We start from the raw sequence: 26,933 nt of genomic DNA, 5'->3' as shown, positions 1-26,933 counted from the left end.
TATGAGGGTAAAAAGACGCAATGTCCGATGTGGTCTAAAGCGGATAAAGAGTCTGGAATTTTTTTTTGTTTGACGAGAACGTTATGAAACTGCGGGAATTTACAAATGGCAAAAAAACCGGATCAGCAAAAGACAGTGATAATGGAAAACTTTTGGTGAAGAGGCGCATCTGCAAAGGTCTGCAGGTAATGTTCAAGGTGAGACATTAAAAATATGACGGAGACATGGAAGAGAGACGATATCTGTCATGACTAAATAATCCACTCAACAGTGGATTTACTGAAAGTAAACACAAGTAAAAGGCGATCTCCAGGCTGGAAATGAACAATTCGGTGATGGACGAGCATGAGACAGCTATTACATTGCTCTTTTATTTGCAGGTATGCCATTTGTCCCTCGACATTTGAGCGGAATTGCGAGTAGGTTTAATTGTTATTCCTGACTTATTTTACCTGTGAAAACACATATCCATGGTTTACGGACAGCCTTTCTTCTCCCTACATATGCAGCCGCCCCACACGGGCTAAATGAAGGCAATAGAATTCATAATTTGTGTTTTTGAGGCGTTTTGCCCTCTGCAGCCGCTTTCTGCTGATGGGCCCCGGTCATATGACAAGGACAGCTGCCGTCTCACTGCTCTACGTCTCAGCGCGCGTTGGTTGATCAAAATAAAATAGTCCCCCTAAGAAAAATACCAGAAAGAATTGGAACCGCGCAGATACGTCCTAGCCGAGAGCCACCGGTTTATAAAGAAAGGTGCCAGTTTTAGTGAAAGGCTGAAATTAACAGAACAAAACCTGCCGTGCGATTTTGCCTCGACACTACGTCACAATGTTATTGTATCACTCCGCTGCATTCGCACTAGGAAAACAGCTGTAGAGCGCTAGCGGCTAGTTAGCATCGTTTGTTTGTGTCGTGTGTGTCAGCGACTTGAGCCCTTTCTTGAGCAAAGTCCATCATCGCACAGCTACCCGGAGTGACCGACTTGGTGTCCGTCATCTCTCTCTAACGATGAAATTCCAGTACAAAGAAGAGCACCCCTTCGAGAAAAGGCGATCAGAGGGAGAGAAAATAAGAAAGAAGTATCCGGACAGGGTCCCAGTAAGTAGCCAACATTAGCATGGTGACTCGGTATATGGGTGGCATTTAACTGGCGAACAGAAACGACGTTTAAGAGGTCGTGAAGAGTTGTAATCGTGCGATATCAGTCATCAGTTATTTCCCTCAAATCTTACATGGTGGTCTAGTCGGCTGAGAAGGCTAACATTAGAGGTTAACAAAAATGCTGTCGGGCGCAGAGAACAGGCCAGCTAGCGCTAGCTTCTTCTAATCCTTCCGGGTATTAATTTATGCTAAGCTAATACATATCGAGTGTTTTATCCTGTACTACACTAATCAATCAGAAATATCAGCGAAAGAAGTAGGAGTGGATAAAAGGGGCTTATATTAGGAACGTGGATGTTGGTAGCAGCGCAGCCTGGAATAGTTGTGCAAACAGAACAGGACACTTGTTTACGCCAAAGTGGCTCTCAGATTATTTCCACTAAATTTTGGTCCTAAAAGGCCGAAACGAGCTCCATCGAGGAGAGCTTTCTTGACATGAATCTCCTGAATTTGAGCCGCATTTTATTTTGCACAAGGCCTCTCATATCTTAATCTACTGATATCAGACAGTTATTTCTCAAGAATGCAACCTTCGGATTTTACATTTCTGATGAAAAGCACAGGTGATGGTAGATTTAGAATATTTCTCATTTCAGTGCCATCTAAAATCCCCCTTTTGAATTCAACTTCTTTGTATTTTGCTCACTTCTCTTTTTCTCTGTGTTTTCAGGTAATTGTGGAAAAAGCTCCCAAAGCCAGAATAGGAGATCTTGACAAGAAGAAATACCTTGTCCCCTCTGATCTGACAGGTAAGCGCAGTTTTAAAAGCTCGGTTCTATTCCATTAAAAAAGGACGCGTTTTATTTGCGATGCGACAGAAATAACTGTAATATCTGATCATCAGTGGGCCAGTTTTACTTCCTCATCCGAAAAAGAATCCACTTACGGGCTGAGGATGCTCTCTTCTTCTTTGTAAACAACGTCATTCCACCCACCTCAGCCACCATGGGACTGTTGTACCAGGTACCCGCGCTGTCGGTTTTCCCCAGACACCCTGCTCGCTGTTAGAAATCACACTAATGCATTTCTGTCTTTCTCAGGAGCACCACGAAGAGGACTTTTTCCTCTACATCGCCTACAGTGATGAGAGCGTTTACGGGAGCAGCCAAAGGGAAATCTGATCCCATCTTTTTGGAGACCTCTAAAGTTCATTCATTTAAATATTAAATCAAGCTCAGCAGCTTAGTTCCCAGAGTAAATATGTCAAATGCACTTTCACTTCCCTCTCATATCCATTTTTTCAAAAAGAATCTGCAGTCTGAATTGTATTTTTCTCCCCTCTATCTTTCACTAGCAGCTTGAGTTGCGGCCAGTTATTGGACTAGCGTAATATATAATCATAATTTAAGGAAAATACTAAAAATAACTTCCTCTTTGACAGGAGGGTATAGTTATGGCCAGACCTTTGGGAAGAGCCTTCCAAATACATCAATTTCTGATGCTTCTTAACACTGAAGCGTCCATATTTGTCTTCTTGGCCTGCAGGAGAACAAAAGTGTGTTGCGGTCAAAGCAGAAAAGAAATCATTTAAAGATGTTTTCCATTGGAATTCTGGGGAACTGCTTAATTTTCCCGAAGCAAAGTTAAGTAAATCGATCCCATCCTCCCGTCAGCTGCCACACCTCTGACCTAACGAAGGAGTGTAATAGAATTCAGACTAAACCATCGTCTGCTTTCAGTGGTAAAGATATGTTAATTGCTACTATGATTATTGTTATTGTTGATTCTAGATGGCTTGATTTCTAAAGGTATTGTAAAGCTGAGTGCAATTTTCTCCTTTTTTAAGTTTTTTCTTTTTTAAAAAAAAAGATTTGAACTCTATACAGCTGCATTACTCTTTCTCTCTGCTCATGACCGTACATGATAAAAATGTGAAGAAAACACGTTTTTGTTGTCTTTATTGAATTCATACAGTCATGTTTGCCCCGGGATATATGAAACTGCTGTTAGTATTAAAACTGTTTTATTTGGATGTAGTCAAATGGCAATATAGATTTATAGCAACCTGCATTAAATATTTGCCATCTGTTCAACATACAAATTACCCTCATATCTCTCAACAAATACTTCAGGCCAGTGTTATGTAGCCAAGAAACATTTAATTTTATGTTGTTTTAATGTAGGAAAAACGACAGTAAAATCTCTTTGACGCAAGATGGCGTTTTCTGTTGACTGTTGTGTTGCGTCCGATAAGAAACCCTCAAAGTATAAATACGCTGCTTGAGCAAATAGGATAACGAGTTTACGTTTCAGGGCCCCACCAGCAGAAAAAAACAACTCCATTTCCCACAATGCAGTGTTAACGCAGGACAGGGCGGATGTCAGCACCGGAAGCTCACTGTTCTAGTCCAGACCAAAAAGACGTCTCGGGTCTGTTTATACTTTTCCACCCAAGTTTTGGGATTTGGTCGGCTAGCCTTTGATTATATATCGAGCCTTCTACAACGTTGTTAACTCGAAAGGCATTTAAGTTCTCTTTTTACGACCCATACAGCATCAAAAGTAAGATTTCCTGCACTTTCATCATTAAAAAGATTCAAAATGCTCCAGCAAGCGCTAAGCGGCTAGCTAACTCGATTAAACTTTTGCCTTCCCGTAGGTTTAGAGCTATAACGGCCACCAGAGGTTTGAATATTTACACGCAGTGGTATAAACGGAACATATTGCATCAGCGACGCCTGGATTTACAAATAGAGCAGTCCTTAAGAGTAACCAAATAGAGCTAGGTTAGCTACTAGCCAAATAGCAACAAGGCCTTTACACCCATTTATTACCCCCATGTGATACTCATGTGTAATGAAGCTATTTACGATATTGTAGCTACTTCGAATCACCTTCTAATAGCTGTTTTGATCTATGAAACCTCGCCAGCTGGCCCCTCCGCTGCCTGTCACCATGCCCGCCCTGTTGGAGAGACCTAAGCTGTCCAACGCGATGGCCAGAGCCCTTCACAAGCACATCATGAGGGAGCGGGAGCGCAAGAGACAAGGTGCTGAGTAGAATGCATAGAAATGCTTTATGGATTATTGTGTCCCTGTGCTGAAGAACCGCGATGTGATTCCATTTTTAGAAGAGGAAGAAGTGGACAAAATGATGGAGCAGAAGATGAAAGAGGAGGAAGAAAGAAAGAGGACAAAAGAAATCGAGGAGAGAATGTCTTTAGAGGAAACCAAAGAACAGGTGCCAATGTTGAATCTAAAGCCGTCGGCATGTGTGCTGCAATTGGATCGCTGACTGTTAATGTCCAGGTGATGAAAATGGGTGAAAAACTCCAGGGGCTGCAGGAGGAGAAGCATCAGCTGTTTTTACAGCTTAAGAAAGTGCTTCACGAAGAAGAGAAGCGGCGCAGAAAGGAGCAGAGGTACTCCGGAGATCACTCGGCTCCACCGCTGTGGCACCAGCTTCAATTTCTTTTGTCTTTTCCAGCGATATTACGACGCTGACGTCGGCGAGTTACGCTTCCAGCCTGCCCATGCATGCTGGCCAGCACCTGCTCAGCATTCAAGGTACTTTTCTCACCAATCTTCCGCTCGCCGTTTTCGACCGCTGCGAACGTGAGCCATGTCATTCGCTCTCTCAGGCAGCCCAGTGAGCCACAGCCGCCCCGGTGCTCTGCTCGGAGAACGTAGCAAACAGCTGTTCCCAGCTGCAGTAATTCCCGTGAGTAACGTGAGGAGTGTGAATTGTGATTAAATGCATTCGAAAAGTGGCGTGTAGGATCAGACACGGTTGATTGAAGGTATCAAAATTGTCATTCAGGCGCGTCACTACCAGACGCCTGGGTTCAGTTCAGCGTCAGCAGATCACGGACAGTTCAGCGGAGGCCAGGCGGTCCATGAGTCCTATGGTGTAGCTCAGGCTCAGCACCCCTCCACCTATGCTCCTGGACCCTCTGTGCCTGTTAGCTTTGCAAGCAGCTCTCAGATCAGAGGTAAGAGTCATTTGTGCGTGTATATTTTGATGGCCTCTCACAATGACGTTTGTGTGCTTTAGACAGAAATGCTGCCCCAGGCTGAACCGCTCGGGAAGCTAATTGGATTTTATTGTCCACCAGGTGCATCTGCATTTCAGGCCATGCAGTACCTCCCCCATCAGCAGCCAGGCTACCCCGTGCACGGTCACTTCACATCCCAGCCGGGTAAGTTAACCTCATTTTTATCATCCTCATGGCCGCTCCGTGTCACACGATCGTGTTCTTCCCTATTTTGCACGAAGGATTCATTCCTGGAGCAGGGATTCCCCTCCAGAAGCAGCTGGAACATGCCAACCAGCAGTCAGGCTTTACTGACGCAGTAAGACAGACTTTAGGACAACTATACGATCTTAACGTTCACGTTTCAGGACGTCAGATTGGTTGTTATTGTTCGACAGGGTGCTTTAAGGCCGATGCCCCCTCCTGCTATCCATCCCTCTGCTTCTGGCCTGCTGCCCACCCCTTCCATGGCGGTCCAGATACCGACTGCAAAGGTGACTCGCCGAAACACAGCTCAGAGTTTTTCGTCTTCAGGAGAAGCGTTGAAACCTCGAGCTTAACGGTGGTGTTTTCCCTCTCCCAGTCCCCGTTCCAGAGCTCTCCCCAGGGCGCTCCACGTCACGGCTTCCTCGCCCACAGCCAGACCAGTCAGAGGTTCTATCCCCACAGCAAGTAACTCGCAGTCGCCTTCACTGCCCATGGGATTTTTCAGCTTCACTCGGTTCTGAGGAAACCTTCTGGGTGACCGTCTGGATTTTATTTCCTGTAAAGGTTTTACTGTATTACGGAAGGCTGCAGTTCCACGTTCATTTGCCTAAACAGACAGTTTGTCACGTTATTTTAGCTCCGCTACTGTGTAAATAACTTGTACAAAGACGCCATAAGTTTCCGCTCAGTCAAACCCTGACAAAATCCTAAATCATTCACGAGACTTCGGTGTTTTTAAATCTGCAGCATCGCCGCCACTGTCCGAGCTTTGTTCCTCGAATAAAACCACAAACGCTACATCCAACAGTTTTGTGTCGTCTTTATTTTGGAGACATTCTGCACAGTTTGGACTCGATGTGAGAAGTAGAGGTACCAAACCGGAACAACGTGCCTCCTGAAGCGGACTGCCAGAGAGCCTGCCTGGAGACCCTCCGAGGGGCCTCGCAAAGAACTTTCGAAAGGAATGGGATGGAGGAAGGACTTTAACAACTCAGGATGTTCTTTGAAGACAAACAGACCGAGCGGAGCGTCGTGTTGGTAACCTTTGTTTAATGGACAGGATTTAGGCAATTTTAATGTCAACAGAAAAATGCAGATCTCGAGTTGAAGCCCTTCATAATACGGGAACATATAAAAGAACAAAACAGTTGTGGTTCGATGACCGTTCTTTCCCATAACAGTAGGAAGCTGCAGAATATTTGTAGGCCTACTCAGACTTTCACACCTGCGTGTCCACCAGGTGTCCACATACACATTTATTTAGCATTTGATACTTTCAATTGTTTTAGTGCTTTTCCTAATAGAACCCAAAGGAGGACCAATAAATGGAGTTGGGGAGCGAGTATGAAAACCCAAGATGAGAAAAATGAAGAAAAGAGGGAGAAAAGCATTGACCAGGCAATATCCCCTCCTCGTCCCCAGGTCCAGTGCATCCCGTTTGACCCTGAAACACAATTTCAAAAGTACGAAGAGAAAGAAAGGAAAGAAAAGTCAGAAGGAGGCCGGTGCTCAAGAGGGGAAGAATAAAAACGAGACGCATCAGGAGTGGACAGCATTCAACGACCCACCGTTCTGACCCGTGCAGCCCATAAATGTGCAACGCAAACTGCGCTAACGAGCTTGCTAGGCTAACTTTCAGTAATGTCCAGTTTTACCAAGAATAAAACTCTAAAGAGGGCTGTTACATGTTCAGGCTACTGTCGGGACCCATCAGAGCCATTGCTGATCAAGCAAAACCAGGCCAACAATATAAAACACTTTGTATTACAGTAATCTCTCGATGTCCGGTCGCTTGTCTTCGTGTGACAATAATCCCATTCAAGTATTTATTTAATCAAAAATCACATAAAGTTATTACACAGCGTGGGGCAGTCATGTTAAATTTGGCCCTTTACATTTGCGGTTCCGTTTTCTTGTCCAGCCGGCGTCAAACTCCCCTTAAAGCTCTCCAGTGCGAAAATGAAAGAAGGACAGAAACGGTCTCACACACAACAACAACAACAACTACAGGCAGATCAAAAGTAAACAGTGCTCAAAAATACAACAAGCCTCCATTTATGTTATAGTGCTGCAATACGTGCTGACAATAGCGCTACAGAAAATGGCAACTCTGTTTCCTTTGTTTTCCGATACCGAAGGTAAAAATCTAAAATCCATGGATCCTGTGGGGTGGCGATGCCGTCCCACCCCGGGGGGCCCGATGCTGATTAATAAAGTGTGCGTGTGGTGTGCATGGCATCGCTGGGGGGGCGCTCAGTGACGGGACACATGCTGCGGGGGTGTCGGCACAGCCGCGGCGCTGTATTTACCTGCAGTGGCTCATTTACCCAAAGTTTTGACACTGATCGCAGCTTCCTCGTTCATTGCGTTTAGAACGGTGATCTGAAAGAGCGCCAGGCGGGTTTGGGTTAGTTCGAGATCTGCTGTGTTCCGACGCGGTTCGGTTTATCTGAGCGGGCACTGACCAGAATCTCCTCCCCGGCTTCGTTTTTGTTCTCTATCTCTTTGCCCAGGTCTCCGTCAGGGATCTTCAGATCCTCCCTCACCTCGCCGTTGTCATCGAGGAGGGACAGGTAGCCATCTTGGATTCCGATCAGCTACAAGAGGAGGTGAGATGGTCACATTGCGCCTTCAGAAATGAGCTGTCAGGAGTTCACGATTTAGCTAACGATCATCATTAGCATGAGATCTCTATCACTGACCCCCATAGCTGTGACCTCTGATCCCCTCGGGTCTCGATAACAAACCAAACTTCATACTTCCAACATTTGCAATACAAAGGCCGGGTTTTTCTGCCACATTTAAAGAGGAACAAGTGGGAGCCAGGAGCGCGGTCTCACCTGGTAGTCCATCCTCTTGATGTTGGGGACATCCATGTTGTGGGTTGAAGGGCAGATATCTTCATACTTCTTCCCGGAGAAGATGTCGATGCCAACCAAGTGCACCTACGCAGAAAAAAGGGATGATTTACAAACGTTTAAGACGTTTTTGTTGATTGTAACAGCAAGAGGAGCCACACGGAACCACACAACAGTCGCTGGTTTCAAGTTTATCTACTCAGATCCAAATCAAATCAAATCAAATCAAAGAGGGACGATCTTGACTAGTCAGTCATTCAGGGAGGGACGATGGGAAAAGTCAGAGACATCTAGAAAAGTGCTGTTCAAACCGCTTCTATCGACAAATTAATAACCTGATTGCATCTGTAAAAAATAATTACATAGCTGACAAAGCTCTTTGATTTTAGACACTGAGGAACTGCGAACCAGCCTCCAAACAGCACCCGGAACCGAACCGTCTGCTTTACCCACCTTGGCGTGGCCGTGCTTGCCCGTCTTGGAGGTGGACATCTCGACGATCTTGCAGGGTCGCCCTTTCAGCAGCACGAAGCCGTTCTTACGCAGGGCAGAGCACTGCATGGGGTAGGTGGAGGATGCCCCGGCATCGCCTGTCTGGAAGTCCAGGTCTGTATCTGCCATGTTTGCTGGGAAGACGCCAACAAAACAAAAACGTGCACGATTGTGCTTCAGCAACACTGACTAACTGAGGGACAGTGACATTATCCCAGCTCAATCGCACCTCTCACCAAGGATTTATTTATTTACCAGCTATAATACTGCTGAACAACTCTGTATTGTTACAACATTTAACCACTGCTGGCATCTACAGAGATGTCCTCCCATTCTGGACCACAGAAACTACCTTGTGAAGCCCAGAACCTCCCAATAGCCTGGATGTAAATATCGGCAGGAAGTTGCACTCGACGACTCAAGGCCGTGAACGCACCACGGCGGTGCTAAATTAAGCAACAGAAACATGGCACCTGTTGGCAGAACCAAACCCGGACCTGCCCCTGCACCCAGAACTGCGAGGGGGGTTTCGAATTGTAGGTTAAATCGGGAATTCCGCGCTAACCTGCAGCTCAAGTTGCCGATTTAAAACGGGCCCCCATCGTCCAGAAGAACTTTTATTCAGCAGGGGGGTTTCTGATCTTCAGCATGCCCCGAGTAGAGTCTAACGGCCAACGGCCAACGTTTTAAACACGACTTATTCGTGATAAAGGTGCGTGTTGTCGTCCGATTAGGTCGGTCAACAGAATCAAATCCGGGCCGCTAATCCGCACTCACGTCCCGCTAATCAAACGCCGGACAGGGGCGCCCACCGCGGAGCGTCAACGTGCCCGGCAGGTGGTAGAAACCAGCCTCCGGAGCGATAAAACGGCGTATTTGTGCCGTTTCTGGGCTAAGCTAGTTGCGGCCTAGGACCGCGGCCCGCTGAGGATGCTGAGGCCCGAGTGACGGGGCTTTAAATCCGTCATGAACAACAAAAACAACCCCCCCCACCACCACCACCACAAGGTCGGCAGGTGTCACCCTCAGGCCCGTTGCGGACCCTTCAGACTTTGGCCCCGGGGGGGCACCCGTGTGTCTGTGAAGCGGGTCCGGCCCGCTCGCTCCCGGTAATGACTAAGCTGATGGCGGCGGCGGCTCCGGCAGCTGTCTGCGGGCTGACGGTGGTGGTGGTGAGGGGAGGGGACGATGACAGAAGCGGTACCCGACTGACTCGGAGCAGATTTGGGGAGGATGGAGGATGCTGCCGAGAGTTTGCGGTAGTTGTGGATCCGCTGTGGGGGGGCGAATTTTACCGTAAAAAAAAGGCTTCAATCGGACATGGAGACACGTTGACCGCTCGGACAAACACACCTGCTGGAAGCCCGGAAAAGAAACCTACCCTCCCGGTGGCGTCTCTCCTCTGGGTAGAAATGCAGCAGCCTCTCGCCGGTGGTTTCCTCCCCCTTCTTGGCTCCCCGATTCCGCGCTAACGGTTCGTCTGTTACCGTTATGCCTCCTTGTTGCTGATGTCGTCCCTTTTATTCTCTCCCCCCTTGAACTGATGGGTCGGCTGAGGGCTCTATTCCGCTCTCATTTCCGACCGCTCGCCTCTCGCCTGCTTCTAATCTGAGAGCCAGGTCGCGGTTGAGCTCCTGCAGAGATCCACGACTGCTGACGGGAACCACCGGGCCGAGCAGAACCACAGGCCGAGCTACGTCTGTGTGATGGGATTCTCCGCCTTCCCCCCCCCATTCAAGCTCCACGACATGATTGATTATCTTTGTCGTTTTCCTTTGGAGCTGTCACAATAAAATCATTTTTGAAACCAGCGACTATTAAAGTCAACTTTTAATCTCTTGATATTTCAGAACCTCCTGGAATCATCCTTGTTTCAACTCACCTTAACGATCCGCACCTTTGTCGGATGTGCTGTTCACATTAACCTCCCAGCCAGTTCATGTTTAGTGGAAACACACAATTTTCAGTATTTTCAGTATTTTCTTTGCACTCTAATGTTGAAATGTTACAGTTTGCGATTTCTGTATTCAGTAGGTTAACAAAAATGTGTTTAAGGTTAAGAAATTTTGACTTGAGCCATATTATTTGCATGATATGAATTTAAAATGAATTCTGATAACTTTTGCATAAATCAAAAACCCATCATAATCACGCCGCCATACTTTTATTTTGAAAGGAATGTTTTATATCATTTCCCTTCTGCTCGCGCCCAGCTTCACGCGCTGTGATTTTTTTATGAATGCCCATGAAGCGAACCCTGACAGACGGGTCCGTCGTGCGCATGCGCGGCTTTTCATTCTCCCACAGCGGGGACGGCACTTCTCTGCTCCTCCGCTCCACGCAGCTCTTATTTTGAGCCGTGCACCACGCCTCGTCCTGCCCACAGTTGACACATGTTGACAGGCTTCCATAGCAACCGTAAGGGATGAATTCACATGGAACCCGGACAAAGAAATTTTGCACACTTGTTCCATTATCAGCTTCCTTTTCTTCCATTATCAAGCTTCTGCCTTCTGCCTGCTGATCAGTTAAAGTTTGGAGATCTGATCAGGTTCGGTTGAAGTTGGCACTGAGACGTGCTAAATTTATTCCTGCAACTGGAGTCCGATGACCTCATGTCTCCAGGACAGTAGTTAAAAATACAGTTAAATATATGGAATAGACGCTTCGCTTTTCCTCTGAACACACTAGCTACTGTAGCTAAAATATATGATTAATTTCAACATAGTTCATAAATTATTCTTAGCGGTTTACAGGAAATATTTTCATATGACTTCTGACCTAATATCAATTAATATCATGGCTATCATTAAAGTGTTTTCTCCAGAAGCTAACTGTTTTCTTATCGCAAATTGTAAAACTAAACTTTTGGGGCTAACGGAGAACCAAAAGCAATCCCCACGCTGTCGAATCACTGGAGATCCGTCTAATAATCTAATAAAACAGATTTCATTCTTGGGCCTTTTTTTGTATCATAAGTTTTTAATTTGTTTCGTGATTTTGAATAAGAAAATAGGTTCGTAACGCCGATTCCACGATGGGAGCACATCCCACAGTGTTCCGCCAGGGGGCGGTAGCTCCGCGACGGAAGCTGGCAGCCTCGACACGAGAAGAAGAAGAAGAAGAGAAAAGTTATGGGAAGAGCAGGAGGGAGGGGGCGACCGAGTGCGAGTGTAGTATTCCGGCAGCGAGCATGACCGACGCTGAGGCGCAGAGCGCTCCACCATCGGCACCTGTGGAAGACAAACCTCAGGTTGAGAGGAAAGTCATAGGTGGGTCATCGAAAGTGATTTCAAAAGAACACAATTGTATGTTTCTGCTATTTTAATGGAAGCCTTTGTAGCTCGCGCGCCTCGACTGATTAGTTTAAAATCTTGTTGGCTTCAGGGCACAAATAAAAAAATCTGAATTCTCCCCTTTGGTATCTTCACGCGTTTGATAAGTGACGGAACTTTTTTATTTTATTTATCTCTAATTAAATCAAATCAAAGGCAAACTGAGATTTATCGTGGGAAGTTTATGTAAAAGTCCATCAGCCTCCAGGCATCTATAATTTGGCACTAGGAGTTGCGTGCGTTATTTAAATTAAATGGAGCCGCATGATTGTTTTAACAGGATCACATGACCGAAATTCCCTGTTTTCCGGGAGCCCACTGGTGCACGCGCCTGCACAGGTGTGGCTGATTATTATGGGAAGCGAACGTGTTAATTAAAATGCATTTGGGGTAATTTTCAGGAGGCAGAAGAGGGAGTTTTAATCAATATTTTAGGCCTTTTCGCAGATCATGAAGTGCAATCTCGGTTATTCAGCAGCAGGCCTGCCCCGTGACCTGGTTTCAAAGTCTGAATGTTAATGATTGATGCACAGAGCTTCCATTTCTTGTAAGCATTTCTTGTGTCCCTGCTACAACCAAGATAACAGTCCTATTTTCTGTGAGCAGTCTGAGATTCATACACACTTTTAATAATGTGCTGCCTGTGGTTGTAGCCACTTTAGTTCAAGGTACAGTGAAATGGTTCAATGTGCGGAACGGATATGGATTCATAAACAGGTATGTCCATTTTCATTTTAGGCTCTCTTGAAGCCCCAGATTTCCTTTAGTAATTTTCAAATTGCTTTTGACAGGAATGATACCAAAGAAGACGTGTTTGTTCATCAGGTAAGGCAGATGGTATTTTCGTCATTTGATGATGTGGCGTAACAGTAATTCCATTATTTTTTTCATTGCTTTTCCATAGACTGCCATCAAGAGAAACAATCCTAGGAAATTCCTCCGCAGCGTCGGTGACGGAGAGGTTGTGGAGTTTGATGTGATTGAAGCCACAAAGGTGAGAGTGGGCAGTTTTTCTCCCGCCGCTGACGCGACGGAGCTGAGATTTCGTCTTTCAGGGCTCGGAAGCAGCCAATGTAACTGGCCCGGGCGGCGTTCCAGTCAAAGGCAGTCGATACGCGCCCAACAGACGGCGCATTCGCCGGCGGTTCTTTCCCCGCAGTCCCCGGCCCAGTGACCAAATTCAACAAGCCGATGGCCAAGCGCCACCTGGGGAGGCTGAGGGATCGGGCGACAACGACGGCCAACCCCAGCAGCGCCGCCGCAGGCCCCGGAGACCCCGGCCAGATGCACAGGATGTAAGCTGAACCCTGTAAATGTGATCAAGTGCACCTGCATTCATACGGTCCTTATTTTGGAGCCTGTGTTGCACTCTTTTCTCTTTCTCTTTTAAATATCTGACCCGATCCCTCCTCGGGAGTGTTCTTTGTCCTCACGGGTGTTTCTGATGTTTTAAGGGTGACACGGCTCAGGACGGAGCGGAAGGCAGCAGTCAAACGCAGCGGCCTCCGCGGCGCAGATTCTGGCGTACGTACCGCAGGTGAATGAACGACTATGGCGACTTATCCTAAACGCGCCAGCCTTGCTCGTGTTCATGCTCGTCCTGTCCCGGGTTTTTACCCCAGACCGTTGCGTCCGGAGCCGCCGGCCGATCAGGCGGCGAGTGATCAGAAGCCCGCTTCAGGGGAGAACTCGGAGCAGGGGGAGGAGAAACCGGCAGTGATCGCCCAGCCCCCCCAAACTAACGGCGACATCACAGAAGGACAGAAACAGCAGCGCCGCCAGCCCAGACGTCGCAGGCAAAGGAACTCTGAATCTTCTACCTCAAAAGTTGGTGGCAGCTTGTCCGAAGCGTCGCTTAAAATCGCCGCCGTCGCACAAACCTCACGTCTGTTTTTTGCGTTTCAGAACGATACAGAGAAGTCGGCGTCAGATCCCGGCACCCCGCCTCAGACGTCCAAACCAGGGGATCTTAACTCCACACTGAAATCGCCAAAAACGACCTCGACGCCTCCTCAGGAGTCAAAGGCACCTCAGGTAACGCCGCCAGGCTGAGCTTCGTCTGTCCACCATTGTCCACGTAGGCTGATCGTCTGTCTTGTAGGAGACGGCAGCTGATAAAACAGTCCCAGCAGCAGCAGAGTGACTCAGAGAGGACAGTCACATGACCCTGGCAAGAGGTGGGACCCCCCCACAGACACACACACACTCGGATGTAGTCACGCCTGGCTCTGATACGATGGGGTGCAAGATGTCATTTTAGGTGCTTTTGTCTTCCTGTAAACTCCATTTTTAATTTTTATCCTATGTAGGTTCTTGGGTCAGAGGACTGGACCCATTTTGGAACACATGCACTGTTCTCTCCTGCACTCCCCCATTCTCTTTGACTCCCCCACCCAGTTTTTGTCATCACCCCCGCGCATCCTGTCCCCTTTGCGTTGTCCGTCCAGAAAGGGATGCAGCCGGAGAGGAGGGACCTTGAGTGGGTGGTGGGAAACTATTTAGACATAACTTTAAAAAGAAAAATGAGAAATGATGGACGTTTGCTTGGATAGCCCAGTTATTCCAACCCATCCATTTATAAACAAATTTTCTTTAATTGCCCAAGTGGGACACAAGTTGTTAATAGAGGGACCGACCTTGAATTTTATTTAACCTTTTGCTTATTCTTTGATTTGGGTTGAAGTGGGGGGGGGGACCAAGCCTATGTGAAATTGGAAGTGCGTACTGGGAGTCTGTTTAGTTCATTGCCACCAAAATAAACCCTTGAAATATGTCTGCTCCCACCCTTTCTTCATTTGAGGGGCTATTTGGTCAGAAAAGGTTTTTCTTTGCTTTACTTTGGAGGGGACTTTGTGCAATGTCGGTACTTAAACATGCTTACAAATAAATCATGTTTGCAAATCTCAGAGTTCAGCGTTCCGCTGGTGTTTTGGTGCTCGTCCAACTTGTTCATTTCTGTTCAACTTGACGTACTCGATCCTGCTCCAAGGCTCAACAATTCAGGAAAATCAAAAATCCTGGAATCGTACCAAATGGAGTGGGATCTCCACAAGAGCAGAAAATGAATCAACCCTTCAAATATTTACAATACTTTCATTAAATGATAGGTTTCCCTGGAAAACACAAACCTTAGAATAGTTAATATACAAACTGGAGTGCATAAAGACTTGTTAGACCCCTGTACCTTTTAGCAAACGCACTATATGTACACAAAGTTCTCAACTACTTTTATAAATGAGTTTGTGCAAGATTCTCATCAGGTTGATAAGTCTCGGTAGCATCTTAGCCTTAGCTCAACGTTGGCTTTTTTTTTTTTTTTGTTTAAATTTTGGGAAGTAGATAAAGTGCAGGTATCCCACAGTCTCTTGCTTCAGTCCGGTGTCGCTGTGGAAACGTGTGGCGCCTCAATCGTCCACCCCTGAGCTTCGTTTGTGCATCTTTTGCTTCATCTTACACGCCAACTGTTAATTCACAGCGACACCAGCAAAACGCACTTTTAACCACAATCAACCTTAATTTATCCGTCAAATTTAAGCCCCGCCCACATCCGCAGTTCAATCAAAGACTGGGTTTTTTTTTTTTTTCTCTTCAGTTGAGGTCGCGGTCACCACCGAAGGGTTCCAGCTCCGTGCTGAGCTTGTTCAGGTCCATATCAATCATCCCTCCTTCCCCATGCTGGTGGAAATCCGCAGCAATCTGGTCAAAAGTCTTGCCCCGGGTCTCTGGAACCCGGAAGAATGTGAAGATGAGGAAGAACAGAAGCAGCGCTGCGAAGATCAGGAACACGTACGGCCCGCAGAGGTTCTGAGGACGGAACCAATCGGGTCAGAGGGAAACAATTCAGTGGTCTTTGATGTTCGTATAAATCCTTACCGCGACATATTGGAAGCACATGCCAACGATGAAGTTGGCGGTCCAGTTGCAGAAGCCGGCCACGGCCATGGCTGCCGGCCTGGGACCCTGGGAGAAGAGCTCGGCCACGAAGAACCAGGGGATGGGTCCGGGACCGACCTCGAAGAAGGCCACGAAGCTGTAGATAGCCAGCATGCTAATGTAGCTCATCCAGGGAATACTGTCCTAGTGTTCAAGAGAACGTAAAGGTTCACCGACAGCGCCAACACACAATGCCGGCATCCTTGCGAGACTGACCAGCAACGCCAGAGCCGCCGTCATGATGACGGCGCACGCGCACATGCCACCCAGTCCGATCATGTGGAGCGTCCGCCGACCCATCCGCTCTATCAGGAAGAGCTGTTGGGAAGAAAACGGGCCGAATTTTAGTGCCATCGTCTCAGAAGAGACAGCTAACGTTACTTCTGAGGACATTTATATGAAAACCACAAACGGAAGCGTCTTATTTGAATGTGTTAGTTTGCAAGAAACACTCCAGGAGTAGTGAAAACATGAAACCAAGCAAGCGAAGCTGCTGCTTCGACCTTTTGTTGAGGTCAGTTGAACATTTCGACCCTCGCCAAGTGAAACGTGACGGTTCGACATATGGGTGAAAGCTAAAACTGCTATCTATATTTGCTCTTTGATGAAACTGTGATAAACACTTTAGCATTTTAACCAGGGGCGAATGAATTTGGTTACCGAGACAACGGTGAAGGCGCAGTTTACCACGCCTGCACCTATGGTGGCGTAAACTGGACTCTGGACTCCCGCCTTCATGAAGATACTGGTGGAGTAGTAGAAAATCTGCCCAGAGGGATTAAGAGGATCAATACTTGCTGGATCCATCTGCTACATACGGAAGCGGTAGCGACTGGGACTCACTGCGTTGATCCCGGAGAGCTGCTGCGAGAGCTGCAAAAGGATGGAAATGATAATCGGCTGGCGGTAGACCGGAGAGCGAAAGAGCTCCAGGATGGAGACCTTTCTCTCCATCTCCATCTTCCTCTTCTCCTCCTTCATCTCCGCCAGCATGTCGCCCACATCCAGCCTCCCTGTCAGCCTCTTAAGACCTGCGCAAATTTGCACGTGTACATGCCGCCATGAATTCTCATTAAAGGAGGAAGTAAGGGAACTCCACGACCCTCACCTCTCTTGGCCTGGTGCTCCTGGCAGCGGACTATGTAGAGGAACCGGGGGCTCTCGGGGCAGAAGGGCAGAAATGACATCTGAAGAACAGTCGGCACGACTGTTACACCCAGCAGGAGAGGCCACAGGTCCTCGCTGCCCAGCAACTGATCCAGGCCCAGGATCTTAACAGGGATCAAACCAGGAATCAGAGGTTTGAAACATTTCAAACCTCTGATGCGAACATCTTTGCTGTGGTACCTGTGCTATGAGAATACCAGTGACTATCGCCAGCTGGTGCAGGGTTCCCAGCGCCCCCCGCAGGCTCGTGGGAGCGATTTCCCCCACATACATCGGTGTTAACCCCGACGCAAGTCCTGCGCAGACGAGACGTCTCGTTAAAAACTCTCCAGTGTCACATTCCTTTGATTTTAATAGAAAGGCACTCGCCACAGTAGACGCCAATGACGAAGCGCCCAAGGATCAACATCTCGAAGGAGCGGCACAGCTTGGAAAACGCCATCAGACTCCCGCCGATGAAGGCAAACATGTTGTTGATGAGCATGGCTTTTCTCCTGGAAATGTTCAAAAATATCCAGAAACGTCAGATATTTGCAATCTTAATCAATAAAAGCACTTTTTTTAACTGAAATATTAGAAAATATATGCTGCTCTGCACCTGGTGGCCTATAGAGGGCAGTGTCACGGAAAACACACTAAAGAAACTAAAATAACAGACATTTGTTATTCATTGTCACTTCTGTGATATTGTCCATTGTCATTGTCAAGTCCAATCAGGGAACAATTGGCCTTTTTTTGGAAGACCTTGTCCTGAGTGGTCCCCAGCACACACTCACTGACCCAGTAATGCTAACATGGATCAGAAATCCAGTCCAGCTCAGGTTACTGTGGGGCGTGGGGACAGGGCCAAGTTGCCCCATCGTGGGATCCATCCATTTTAGATCCACACTGCCTTTAGAGCCAGATTTAAAATTCTGTTTAGGTCGATCTTTAGATCCTAAAGTTTGTCTTAATCAAGAAGCAGACTGGATCACACTCATTGTGAGGCAAAATTAAGGATTGCGTAATTCTGCTACATGTAGGTCCACTACCTGCCCAGCCACTCTGAGACAAAGCCCACGCAGAAGGAGGACAACATGCCACCGATGGAGAAGATGGCCACTGACAGCGACCAGAGGGAGGTGAGAGTTCCTGCAGGGATGGGCGCGCCGTACCGATGAATCCATGTGGCGTTATATTCCCCCTCGATCCTCTGCAGAAGGGTCGGAAGAGACGCGACGATCAGACGAAAACACGTTTGCAATAAGGCGAAAGCAAAGCTTAAATGTGCGATAACTGCACCCGTGGCAGAGTGTAAATGAAGATTACAGGAATCTATCAGCTGTCCTCCAACTAACTACAGTAGCTGCTGGGGAAAAACTGATTTTTCCTCACATCTACAATTGTTTCCCACTCATGGGTTTGGTTAAAACATTAATGATGGGCTAAATTTGTTGGCCAAGCTGGAAAAGTGATTGATTAGAGAAAAAATAAAGGAAACATCACTTAGTAAGTTTGTTTATCCTGTCAGGCTACTGTCGAAAGATATCAACACAACATGCTAGCGCCCACGGAGGGGGACCCACTTCCATATTCATATAAATACCTTCCTGCTAATTAAAAATGTAGCAGTTAGCTTCAGTCAACACGCATGTCCATGTGTTTTTTGGAGTAGATGCATTTGTTTACCCAGATTTTTGGGACAAAAAAATCACCACCTCCATCTATAAATACTTTAGCTGAGGCTTGTCAGCAGCTTTCCAAACCTGAGTCAAACCCCCCCATTAAAACAACACTCGTAAAGAGGACAGAAATATCCTGGTTAGCATCACAGTGTCTCATGCCTGGGATTTTTTTCCCCTCTGTCAAGTTTGAGTTTTAAACACCGTCTGCACGACATGAGGAGGCGCCGTGACCTTAACGTGAGCATGAACACAAAGCTATGTGACGATGTCCGGGAAACGTCACAGCGCTCCAGCGTGCGTTTTCAATGATCTCTCTACCTTCTGAGGTGCGTTGATCACGCCAATGTTGTACCCGAACTGCAGAGATCCCAGGACGGCGGTGAAGACCGAGAGAACAAAGGTTCCCGTCACTGTCTGAAAACAGAGCAATGGTACGTTCAGGAGGGTGTTGAGAACACAACTCAACACCAAGGCCGGCTGATATTATGGAACTATGATCCTTTGATCCCTGATGACATCACCAACCACATTGTGGCGTTAATTTAAACTTTCCCGTCTGGGCCCGACACCTGTCTCCACAATGAGAGACGTCTATCGGGACAACAGGCCCGGCCAAGTGTTTACATCCCTGGGAGGTATTTTATCTGTAGCTGACAGCTAAGTTAGCATCAGAGGGGGATTTTTGATGACTTGTGTCTTTCAACCTGCTGACCAAAACAAACCCGCCATGACCGCTGGTCTGTTGACATTTTAAAGATGAGGGCGTGAAAACATTAAACACGTGACAAGAAACTGAAGCTTTTTAAACAAATCATGTGGTTTTCTCACGGTTTTTATCAGAGTAATAATATTTAATGCCTTTTTGTAATTATGCAGCAGAGGAAGGTTGTGTTATGCTCTATTTAATTTATGTATTCATTTTTTTAAATGACCTCAGGGGCCTCAATGTTAATGAGTTCAGTGTTTTCTTTGTTGTGGTCACACCTCCAGAGAAATTATTTGGTAGCTGGTTTTGAGGTATCTGTTTTGCTGGTGGCAATTTAGCATATCAGTTTATGCTCAGTGGTTGAATTATTATTGAGAGATTCATCAAATTTATTACCTGTAATTTCCTGCTATTTAGTTGCTCAAGGTCATTGCTAAAACTAAATTGGCGTCAGAATTTCCTCTTTGGCTCAAACACATTCATTTCGGAAGAATATTTTGGCATCATTCTGAAAGACATTTAAGATTTTGCCAATTTCAAGTATTTGTAAGTTGATTCGTTTGATTGCACAACCAATTTGCAACTCAAGAAAGAAAAGCACTGACGTGCGGAGGAGAAGGAGTCGTGCGTAATAGCTCTCCAAATAAAATAATTACGCGCAGCTGAGCCAAATACGCACAAGTCAAGACAAAAAAAAAACATTGTACAGAACCATCAACACTTTAAGACGCTGAAAAGAAGCCGATTCCCATTTCCAAAAGTTTTCAAGGAAAAATTAATACCTCCCCTCCGAGTTGCTGAAATCCAGTTGGCATGACTCTGGCAGGCAGCTGCAGATGACAGATGCGTCTGGTGCCAAATGGTGACACGAAGCGTCGCGACGGGGACAAGTCCCGACCTCAAGCTGCAGCACTCAAGCAACGATAATCGCACCAAAACGTAAGATCCAAAAGCCCGCACCAAAACCGAGCAACCTGACGCCTTGTGTTTGCGGGGTGTCTCGTTGTGTCGCTCCGGCTGGCTTGGGTGCCACCCACGTGCACGCCCTTTTCGGGGCGGCGGGTTGGCTGATGCGTTAAAGGGCAGAGCTCCAGCGTGTCCCGAGATCGGCCCACTGCGCCTCTGTTCTTGAGATCACGCAGCAGAGGTCGAGCCGTACGCAGGAAACGACATCATGACCTTAACTCCTATTGGCTGAAGGCGTGACGGGGTGTCAGGAAACCGGGGGCCCCAGGTGTGACGCGCAAAATCACTCCGAGTGACTGGTCTTATATCATTATTGACATGTGCATCAAAATATGCTCAACAAATCCAATGTGGAGACCAAAGTTTTTCAAGTTTTTCATGAGCTATACGTTCACACGTGGATCTGTAAGTGCACTTTACTGACCTGCCTCAGTTACTTGGTCTCTGAAGCTGTCAGACCTCAGTCAAACCTGGCAATGACTTAACATTTCTCAGCGAGGGGCTCGTCTCTGACGCCCATTGTCAGTCTTTTCATCAGGGGCAAATCTTCTATTTAAAATCACATGCCAAAGGGGTCACATCACGCCACCCAAACACACACACACACATAACAAAGCTTAATCCATTTCAACCAGGCAACAGGTGGGCACTAAATTTGGTCTGCACCACCTGAGTTGGGGTGGTTGGGTGGGTTGTTGTGGGGGGTGGGGGGTGCTGGGAATTACAGGCTGCAGTGGAAAAAAGTTACACCACATCTCTGAGTGTTTTCAGATCACACCCCCACATCACGCCACCTCCTTTTTGGACCGCTGCCTTTTCCTTTCCCTATCCTCATGCACACTCTGAGGAAGAACGGAGGAACTTGACACCGTCTGATCCAAGACTCACCCCCCCCCCCTCCACACACACACACACACTCTCCTCTCTCTACAGCATGTGACTAAATGTAGAGAAACCTTACACCATCAGGACGGTGGCACCATCCTGACCACTTTACGGCTTCATGAGTGCAAACTGACAGAGGTGATATTCTTATGTGTGTCACATGACTTCATACAGAGGCCGCTAAGAAAGTTGGGCCAATTTGAAAATAAACAAATGGTAATAAAACACAACCTGGATTAAACAGTCAATATTTCTCACCACATTGACGCTCTCACGGCACAAAATGTCAAATGTGTTCAAACTGGAGATTTTGCCCCAGTCAAAATGTCAATACACACACGTGACAGAGATGCAACAGCTGATGTGGGTTCCTCCTTGTTTATGACCTGTGTGTGTGTGTGTGTGTGTGTGTGTGGTTGGGTGTGTGTGTGTGGGTCATCTGGTTCAAAATCAGACAGCAGTAACCTCAGTCATACGATGGATAGCAGGTGTGAACCAAACATCTGACCCAGGTTAAATGAGACAAATTATGAAATATGTTCAATAGATTATGGTCCAGTCACTCAAAATGGGGTTTATTGTATCAATTGTGCATATTGAAATGGGATTTGTGGACAATTTCTTTACAAATTGGTTAGAATTAGGTAATCTTGAGTTAAAAACAAGGGGGATTCTAGATTTGGAGTGTAGAGTTACAGAACAGAGGAGCCACACAAATGTTTCTGGTTTTAAGATGCAGTGATCAATAATTTTACCAAGACCACAGCAAGACAAGAACCAAGATTAAGTGCGTATCATTCTGAGTGTTGACCTTGCTTGATGGCTTCTGTTCTGTGCACACCAGATCAGGGTCCAGTTTCTCTGGTTCCCAGATGTGATAGTTGTGTGATCATTTTTAGACGTGACTTCATTCAGCCGTTAGAGCAGATTGTGGTGTTTTCAATGCATGACAACATGTGGAATAGATGGATTAAAACAACACAAATACATCTCTTTCAGTCCCTGAATGTTATTAACATTCTGCACGAGAAGTGGAAAAAACTAAGTGTGGAAACACAAGTTAAACAGGAACAGACCTTTCTAACAACTAAGCCCTGACCACTTGTACAGTTATACATCAGTAGGATGTCTCCCCTGTTACCTAAAAGTATTATTAAAACATATTTGTGATACAGTATGTGCATATAAGTTTTATTGTATGTGCCAGTAGAAAAGAGCTTATCATTCTGGCCACGAATCAGATCATCAGGATCCTCCTGCAAATGAGAAAGAAATTACATTTTCAATTTAAATAACACAGAAGCGCGAGTTTCACTTCCTTGTGACGTCAACGTGTAAACTTCAGGAGCTCAGGAACGTGTGCTCAAAGTGCACGTATTGGAGTCAGTCATTCAAAAAATGATATTTTCATACACTGCTGTAAAGTGATTCTACAGCGGTTGCACGGGGGAAAAATACAGAACAAGTTCACAATAACTAACACTCCAAGAACGATAGTTTACACAATATTCCTGCGTGTCCTATTTACTTGTTCTCTTGAATTCCTACATTTCTGATTGGACGGGAACGCAGCATCCCACCAATGACGTATTTAGGCGCGTGAGAGCGGCTGGACGCCTGTGATTGGACAGCTGTCCACACTTAACACGCGCCCCTCCCCTTTTTCCTCTGCGGAAATCCCCCCTCGGACAACGTGCTCCACTTTTCGAACCAAATATTTTGGTTTTTCGGCAAAACCCCCTTTCGGCTGTTCTCGCTGGTGACTCCCTAATAATCGGCGACGGGACTGGCAAGGTATCGCCATGGCCACACAAAGCTTATCAAACAAAGAGCACGTACTTTTCGCATTCGGTCGATAAATCAAGTTTTGGAGTAGTTTAGCTAGTTTTGTCGAAATGTAGCCATAACGCGAATCGGCTAGCGGTGCTAATGCAAACGCACAAAAGTCGACGCACAGATCGGTTTCAAAGCGAACGCGTTAGACGCTTTCAGTGGTGGTGAAGCTTGTGGACCAATTTATGAGTATTGTGATGTGTTTTTTTAATTATTATTGTGGAGGTGCAACGAAATCCGAAATCAAGATTTTGTAGGTGCTGAAAGAAAATGGAGGCTGGCTAACGCTAACAGGCTGTGGTAGGAGCGCTCGGAATACTTGACACGGTTTTTGCTTCGTTTTAATTTATATTTTGAACAGTTTTTGTTGTAATTAGCAAGAAAACGATGCCTGGGTTTTTTATTATTTTTGGCGGGGTTGACAAAATCAGTGCAATGAATCAAAGTAGCCAATTAGGGAGTTAAAATGTCCAACCTCTTCGAAAATCTGGCAAACCAAATCTGGTTAAAAAGTAATGATTACTTAAAGATTTTTTTGGGGGGGGGTCATAAAAGCAACTTTTAAGATTTTCTTGAATGACCCTTAATGAGATGACGTCATCGTCGATGTTCCTTTGCAGATCTTCCTCTGATCTGCTGGCTCATCATAGAGGAAGGATGGAAGATGAAGGCTTCAGTTTGCCTCTGAGCCAGGACACCTTTCAGGATCTGTGGGAGAATGTGTAAGTGGCGCTTTAGTCAAGAAAATCTCCAAAAGGAGCCGTCTGATAATCTCTTCTTTTCCGTTTGCTGTTGCAGGGCGGCACCCTCCATAGTTACGATCCCAACAACGAGCTTGGAAAATGAGCAATGGCACCAAGAACTTGTAAGAATGCTAACTCATTTTAATAATTCGGTGACGTCTGTATGCATCCTGACTCTCCTGTGTCTCAGCTCATGACCTACCGAGAGTTGCCTTTCAATGAAGAACTCTTCAATCTGCCCTCGGAGATGGCGAGCAAAGACGGCGCGAACCTTTCCACCCCAACCGTCCCGGTTACCACCGATTACCCAGGAGAATATGGCTTTGAGCTGCGCTTCCAAAAGTCCGGCACTGCAAAGTCCGTCACCTCCACCGTGAGTAAACCCACACCCAGATTTAACAGGCCTCTTTTAGATGGGTTTAAATTAAACTAATATTCACAGCGGGTCTTAATAATTGAGTGACCGATGAGGTTTCTTAGTCAGATATAAAATGGAATTTCCACAGCTGCTTCATCTGGTTAAATTCTGCGAGACACTGCGAGAAATACATGATTATTGAAAGGTTTTACTTTTTTCTCTTCCGTTAATATTGAACCTTTTCTGTAAAACAACAGTAAATACAGTCTTACCTTAACTAAAGTCCTTTGTTCCGTTCCTGAGCTTGGCATTGGTGTGGAAACTCATTCATTGTGACAATTTACTAAATTTTAAGGTCTAGACTGGGCCAGTGTTTCTGGAGAGCCAATGGAAGTAATGTTTCCACGGTGACTCGTCCAGCAGCCCCCTGCGGTTGGTCAGTTTAGTTGAAGTTAGGCTGCTCCTCCCCAGAACGCCCGCCCCCTCCAGCCCCTGCACCGGTCTGTGGGAGAGCTGCAGTCTGCTTGTAAGGCTTTGACATGACGGGACATGTTCCTGCGCGCTCCTCCTCCAGCACAGAAAGGGTTAAAAAGAGGACCTGGGCAAGGTAATCTGTCTCTGAGTTGGACGATTCAGTCTGTGTTCCTTTGGAGAGCTTTAGTTGGAGTTTTGGGTTGTTTTTGTAGAGAGAAGCTGAAGTTTTCCACATCTGCTCCAGACTCGGGCCGGTCTGCTGATCACAACATGCACGTCTCTTCTCTCTCTGCGCTCCCTCAGTACTCCGAGATCCTCAATAAGTTGTACTGCCAGCTTGCCAAGACCAGCCTGGTTGAGGTGCTTCTCATCAAGAAGCCTCCTGCGGGCGCCGTCCTGAGGGCTACAGCCATTTACAAGAAGATCGAACACGTGGCAGATGTGGTCCGCCGGTGCCCCCACCACCAAAACGAGGACTGTAAGAGAAACGGCAGCACTTTGGGAATGTTTGTCCTGGCTGGAGGAATCTTACATGTGTTGTCCCTGTAGCCGCGGCACACCGGAGCCATCTCATCAGAATGGAGGGCAGCCAGCGGGCTCAGTACTTTGAGGATCCGCACACAAAAAGACAGAGCGTGACGGTGCCGTACGAGCCCCCCCAGGTAGAACCGCTATCGCGCTGGTCTGTTTGTTTGTTTTTTAACTCATTTTACCTCAAAGCTGAATTCCTCTCTCCCTCATTTTAGCTCGGCTCTGAATTCACCACCATCCTCCTCAGTTTTATGTGCAATAGTTCCTGCATGGGGGGCATGAACCGCCGGCCCATCCTCACCATCCTGACCCTGGAGACTCAGGAGTGAGTACTGCCGTCACCATGACCGTCATTCATTTGCAGCCATTGGGCCACCTTTGACCTTCGCTCCGTGTCCGCAGGGGCGTGGTCTTGGGCCGCAGGTGCTTTGAGGTCCGTGTCTGCGCATGTCCCGGCAGGGACCGCAAAACGGAGGAGGCCAACAGCACCAATATGCAGAACGGAACCAAAGAAACTAAGAAGCGAAGTAGGTTTACATTTGTTGCCTAGCAGTCGGGTTTTGGCTCCCCCCCTCTGCTTGTTCTGACCCCCATTCTGCTCAACAGAGAGCGTCCCACCTCCTGCCGCCGCCGCCTCCGCCAAGAAGTCCAAGACGGCCTCCAGTGCCGAGGAGGACGACAAGGAGCTTTTCACTCTGCAGGCAAGTACAGGTTGCCAGCACCGCAGAGCTCTTCGCAACTTGTTTGTAATTAATTCTGCCGAACTTTTGCTGCAGATCCGCGGTCGCAAACGCTACGAAATGCTGAAGAAGATCAACGACGGTCTGGAATTGCTTGAAAAGTAAGTCGCCACTAGATGTCGCTGTCTTGTCCCGTATGACTCCCAGTTTATGATGGACTGACAAATGTCTCTGGCTTCATCTTCCCAGTAAACCCAAGTGCAAGGCCGCTGCCAAACCGGAGTGTCCCGTCCCTCCGAGAGGCAAGAGGCTGCTGCACCGGGGAGAGAAGAGCGACAGCGACTAAGGCGCCGAAGCTTTTCCCTGTCGGGTTTTAATCGTCCTTCTACGTACTGTCCTATTTTTAACATCCTGCCCAAAAATACAATAGTCCATTTAATCAGTGTTGTTTCCAGAGGGGGAGTAGTTTTATCTTTTTATAAGGATAAAAATACCATATGATGCATTTTTTGTACCGTTTTTTATTTTTTTCCTCCGTTAAGCATAATTACAAACAATAAGAAACATTCTGGCTAATTGTGGTTTCATAATGATTTAAAGAAGAAAAAAAAAAATTTTTTTTAAGGTTAGTTGTATACGGTGTGGGCTGGCTGGATCACCCAAAACACAGATGCTGTTATTTTTATGAACCAATCAGCGTTTCTAGGACAGACTTCCAGTTAATGCATCAGTGTCTTTTTTCTTTAACACAATCACAAATGTATCCAATAAGCTTTCTTTGTCTCCTTTTTTCTTTATTTTAGGGATGTTTGTTTTGTATAATAACTCTATTTTTCTGTTCATCTGTTTTTTTTCCACACTAAAATAAAATTGCTAAACATTAATGGCGTTTGTTTGTTTTTTTTCTTGGCCAAATGAGGGAATAAGCATTAAATGTGCTAATTGACATGTTAGCATGGTTGTT

At 46.6% G+C, this 26,933-nt stretch overlaps 6 protein-coding genes and 1 long non-coding RNA gene across 11 annotated transcripts; 4 read left to right on the top strand and 3 right to left on the bottom strand.

Annotated features, from left to right (window-relative positions):
• Positions 1 to 814: 814 nt before the first annotated feature.
• gabarapa (GABA(A) receptor-associated protein a) lies at positions 815 to 3,047 on the top strand. The gene is made up of 4 exons (XM_057027605.1): positions 815 to 1,101; positions 1,835 to 1,913; positions 2,009 to 2,127; positions 2,205 to 3,047. Exons 1-4 carry the CDS (start codon positions 1,012 to 1,014, stop codon positions 2,283 to 2,285), a joined length of 369 nt encoding a protein of 122 aa, XP_056883585.1. The 5' UTR covers positions 815 to 1,011; the 3' UTR covers positions 2,286 to 3,047.
• A 434-nt stretch (positions 3,048 to 3,481) lies between these two features.
• gps2 (G protein pathway suppressor 2) lies at positions 3,482 to 6,149 on the top strand. Its single transcript, XM_057027594.1, has 11 exons — positions 3,482 to 3,666; positions 4,036 to 4,153; positions 4,235 to 4,344; positions 4,413 to 4,525; positions 4,591 to 4,670; positions 4,745 to 4,824; positions 4,924 to 5,095; positions 5,219 to 5,302; positions 5,380 to 5,456; positions 5,536 to 5,631; positions 5,721 to 6,149. The coding sequence occupies exons 2-11, from the start codon at positions 4,060 to 4,062 to the stop codon at positions 5,811 to 5,813; spliced, it is 999 nt and encodes a 332-aa protein (XP_056883574.1). The 5' UTR covers positions 3,482 to 3,666; positions 4,036 to 4,059; the 3' UTR covers positions 5,814 to 6,149.
• LOC130522839 (eukaryotic translation initiation factor 5A-1) lies at positions 6,148 to 10,426 on the bottom strand. Its single transcript, XM_057027604.1, has 6 exons — positions 10,076 to 10,426; positions 8,656 to 8,828; positions 8,185 to 8,289; positions 7,810 to 7,941; positions 7,654 to 7,726; positions 6,148 to 6,788 (listed from the first exon to the last, which is right to left on the bottom strand). The coding sequence occupies exons 2-5, from the start codon at positions 8,821 to 8,823 to the stop codon at positions 7,664 to 7,666; spliced, it is 468 nt and encodes a 155-aa protein (XP_056883584.1). The 5' UTR covers positions 8,824 to 8,828; positions 10,076 to 10,426; the 3' UTR covers positions 6,148 to 6,788; positions 7,654 to 7,663.
• Positions 10,427 to 11,825: 1,399 nt separating this feature from the next.
• LOC130522834 (Y-box-binding protein 2-A-like) lies at positions 11,826 to 14,935 on the top strand. Its single transcript, XM_057027595.1, has 10 exons — positions 11,826 to 11,966; positions 12,683 to 12,746; positions 12,821 to 12,854; positions 12,934 to 13,023; positions 13,085 to 13,324; positions 13,484 to 13,566; positions 13,652 to 13,856; positions 13,935 to 14,063; positions 14,131 to 14,206; positions 14,339 to 14,935. Exons 1-9 carry the CDS (start codon positions 11,888 to 11,890, stop codon positions 14,170 to 14,172), a joined length of 966 nt encoding a protein of 321 aa, XP_056883575.1. The 5' UTR covers positions 11,826 to 11,887; the 3' UTR covers positions 14,173 to 14,206; positions 14,339 to 14,935.
• LOC130522831 (solute carrier family 2, facilitated glucose transporter member 1-like) lies at positions 14,836 to 20,587 on the bottom strand. The gene is made up of 11 exons (XM_057027591.1): positions 20,282 to 20,587; positions 19,112 to 19,207; positions 18,161 to 18,321; positions 17,499 to 17,623; positions 17,310 to 17,425; positions 17,071 to 17,233; positions 16,806 to 16,993; positions 16,623 to 16,727; positions 16,179 to 16,280; positions 15,903 to 16,106; positions 14,836 to 15,833 (listed from the first exon to the last, which is right to left on the bottom strand). The coding sequence occupies exons 1-11, from the start codon at positions 20,312 to 20,314 to the stop codon at positions 15,618 to 15,620; spliced, it is 1,509 nt and encodes a 502-aa protein (XP_056883571.1). The 5' UTR covers positions 20,315 to 20,587; the 3' UTR covers positions 14,836 to 15,617.
• A 1,933-nt stretch (positions 20,588 to 22,520) lies between these two features.
• Positions 22,521 to 23,985, bottom strand: LOC130522135 (uncharacterized). Its single transcript, XR_008949560.1, has 2 exons — positions 23,765 to 23,985; positions 22,521 to 22,606 (listed from the first exon to the last, which is right to left on the bottom strand). It is a non-coding gene; the product is annotated as an uncharacterized LOC130522135 (long non-coding RNA).
• tp53 (tumor protein p53) lies at positions 22,987 to 26,853 on the top strand. Of its 5 annotated transcripts, XM_057026180.1 has the most exons (11): positions 22,987 to 23,144; positions 23,804 to 23,905; positions 23,982 to 24,048; positions 24,117 to 24,299; positions 25,062 to 25,236; positions 25,308 to 25,420; positions 25,505 to 25,614; positions 25,692 to 25,816; positions 25,896 to 25,990; positions 26,066 to 26,130; positions 26,219 to 26,853. In XM_057026180.1, exons 2-11 carry the CDS (start codon positions 23,841 to 23,843, stop codon positions 26,313 to 26,315), a joined length of 1,095 nt encoding a protein of 364 aa, XP_056882160.1. In that variant the 5' UTR covers positions 22,987 to 23,144; positions 23,804 to 23,840; the 3' UTR covers positions 26,316 to 26,853. The 5 variants fall into 5 exon arrangements, with proteins under 5 accessions (XP_056882160.1, XP_056882157.1, XP_056882158.1 ...); XM_057026177.1 differs by having other exon boundaries at positions 25,896 to 26,130; XM_057026178.1 differs by lacking the exon at positions 22,987 to 23,144 and adding an exon at positions 23,162 to 23,483 and having other exon boundaries at positions 25,896 to 26,130.
• The last annotated feature ends 80 nt before the right edge of the window (positions 26,854 to 26,933 follow it).

Source organism: Takifugu flavidus, chromosome 3 (assembly GCF_003711565.1).
Source record: "Takifugu flavidus isolate HTHZ2018 chromosome 3, ASM371156v2, whole genome shotgun sequence".
Taxonomy (NCBI): domain Eukaryota; kingdom Metazoa; phylum Chordata; class Actinopteri; order Tetraodontiformes; family Tetraodontidae; genus Takifugu; species Takifugu flavidus.
This window is presented reverse-complemented; position numbering and strand designations above follow the sequence as displayed.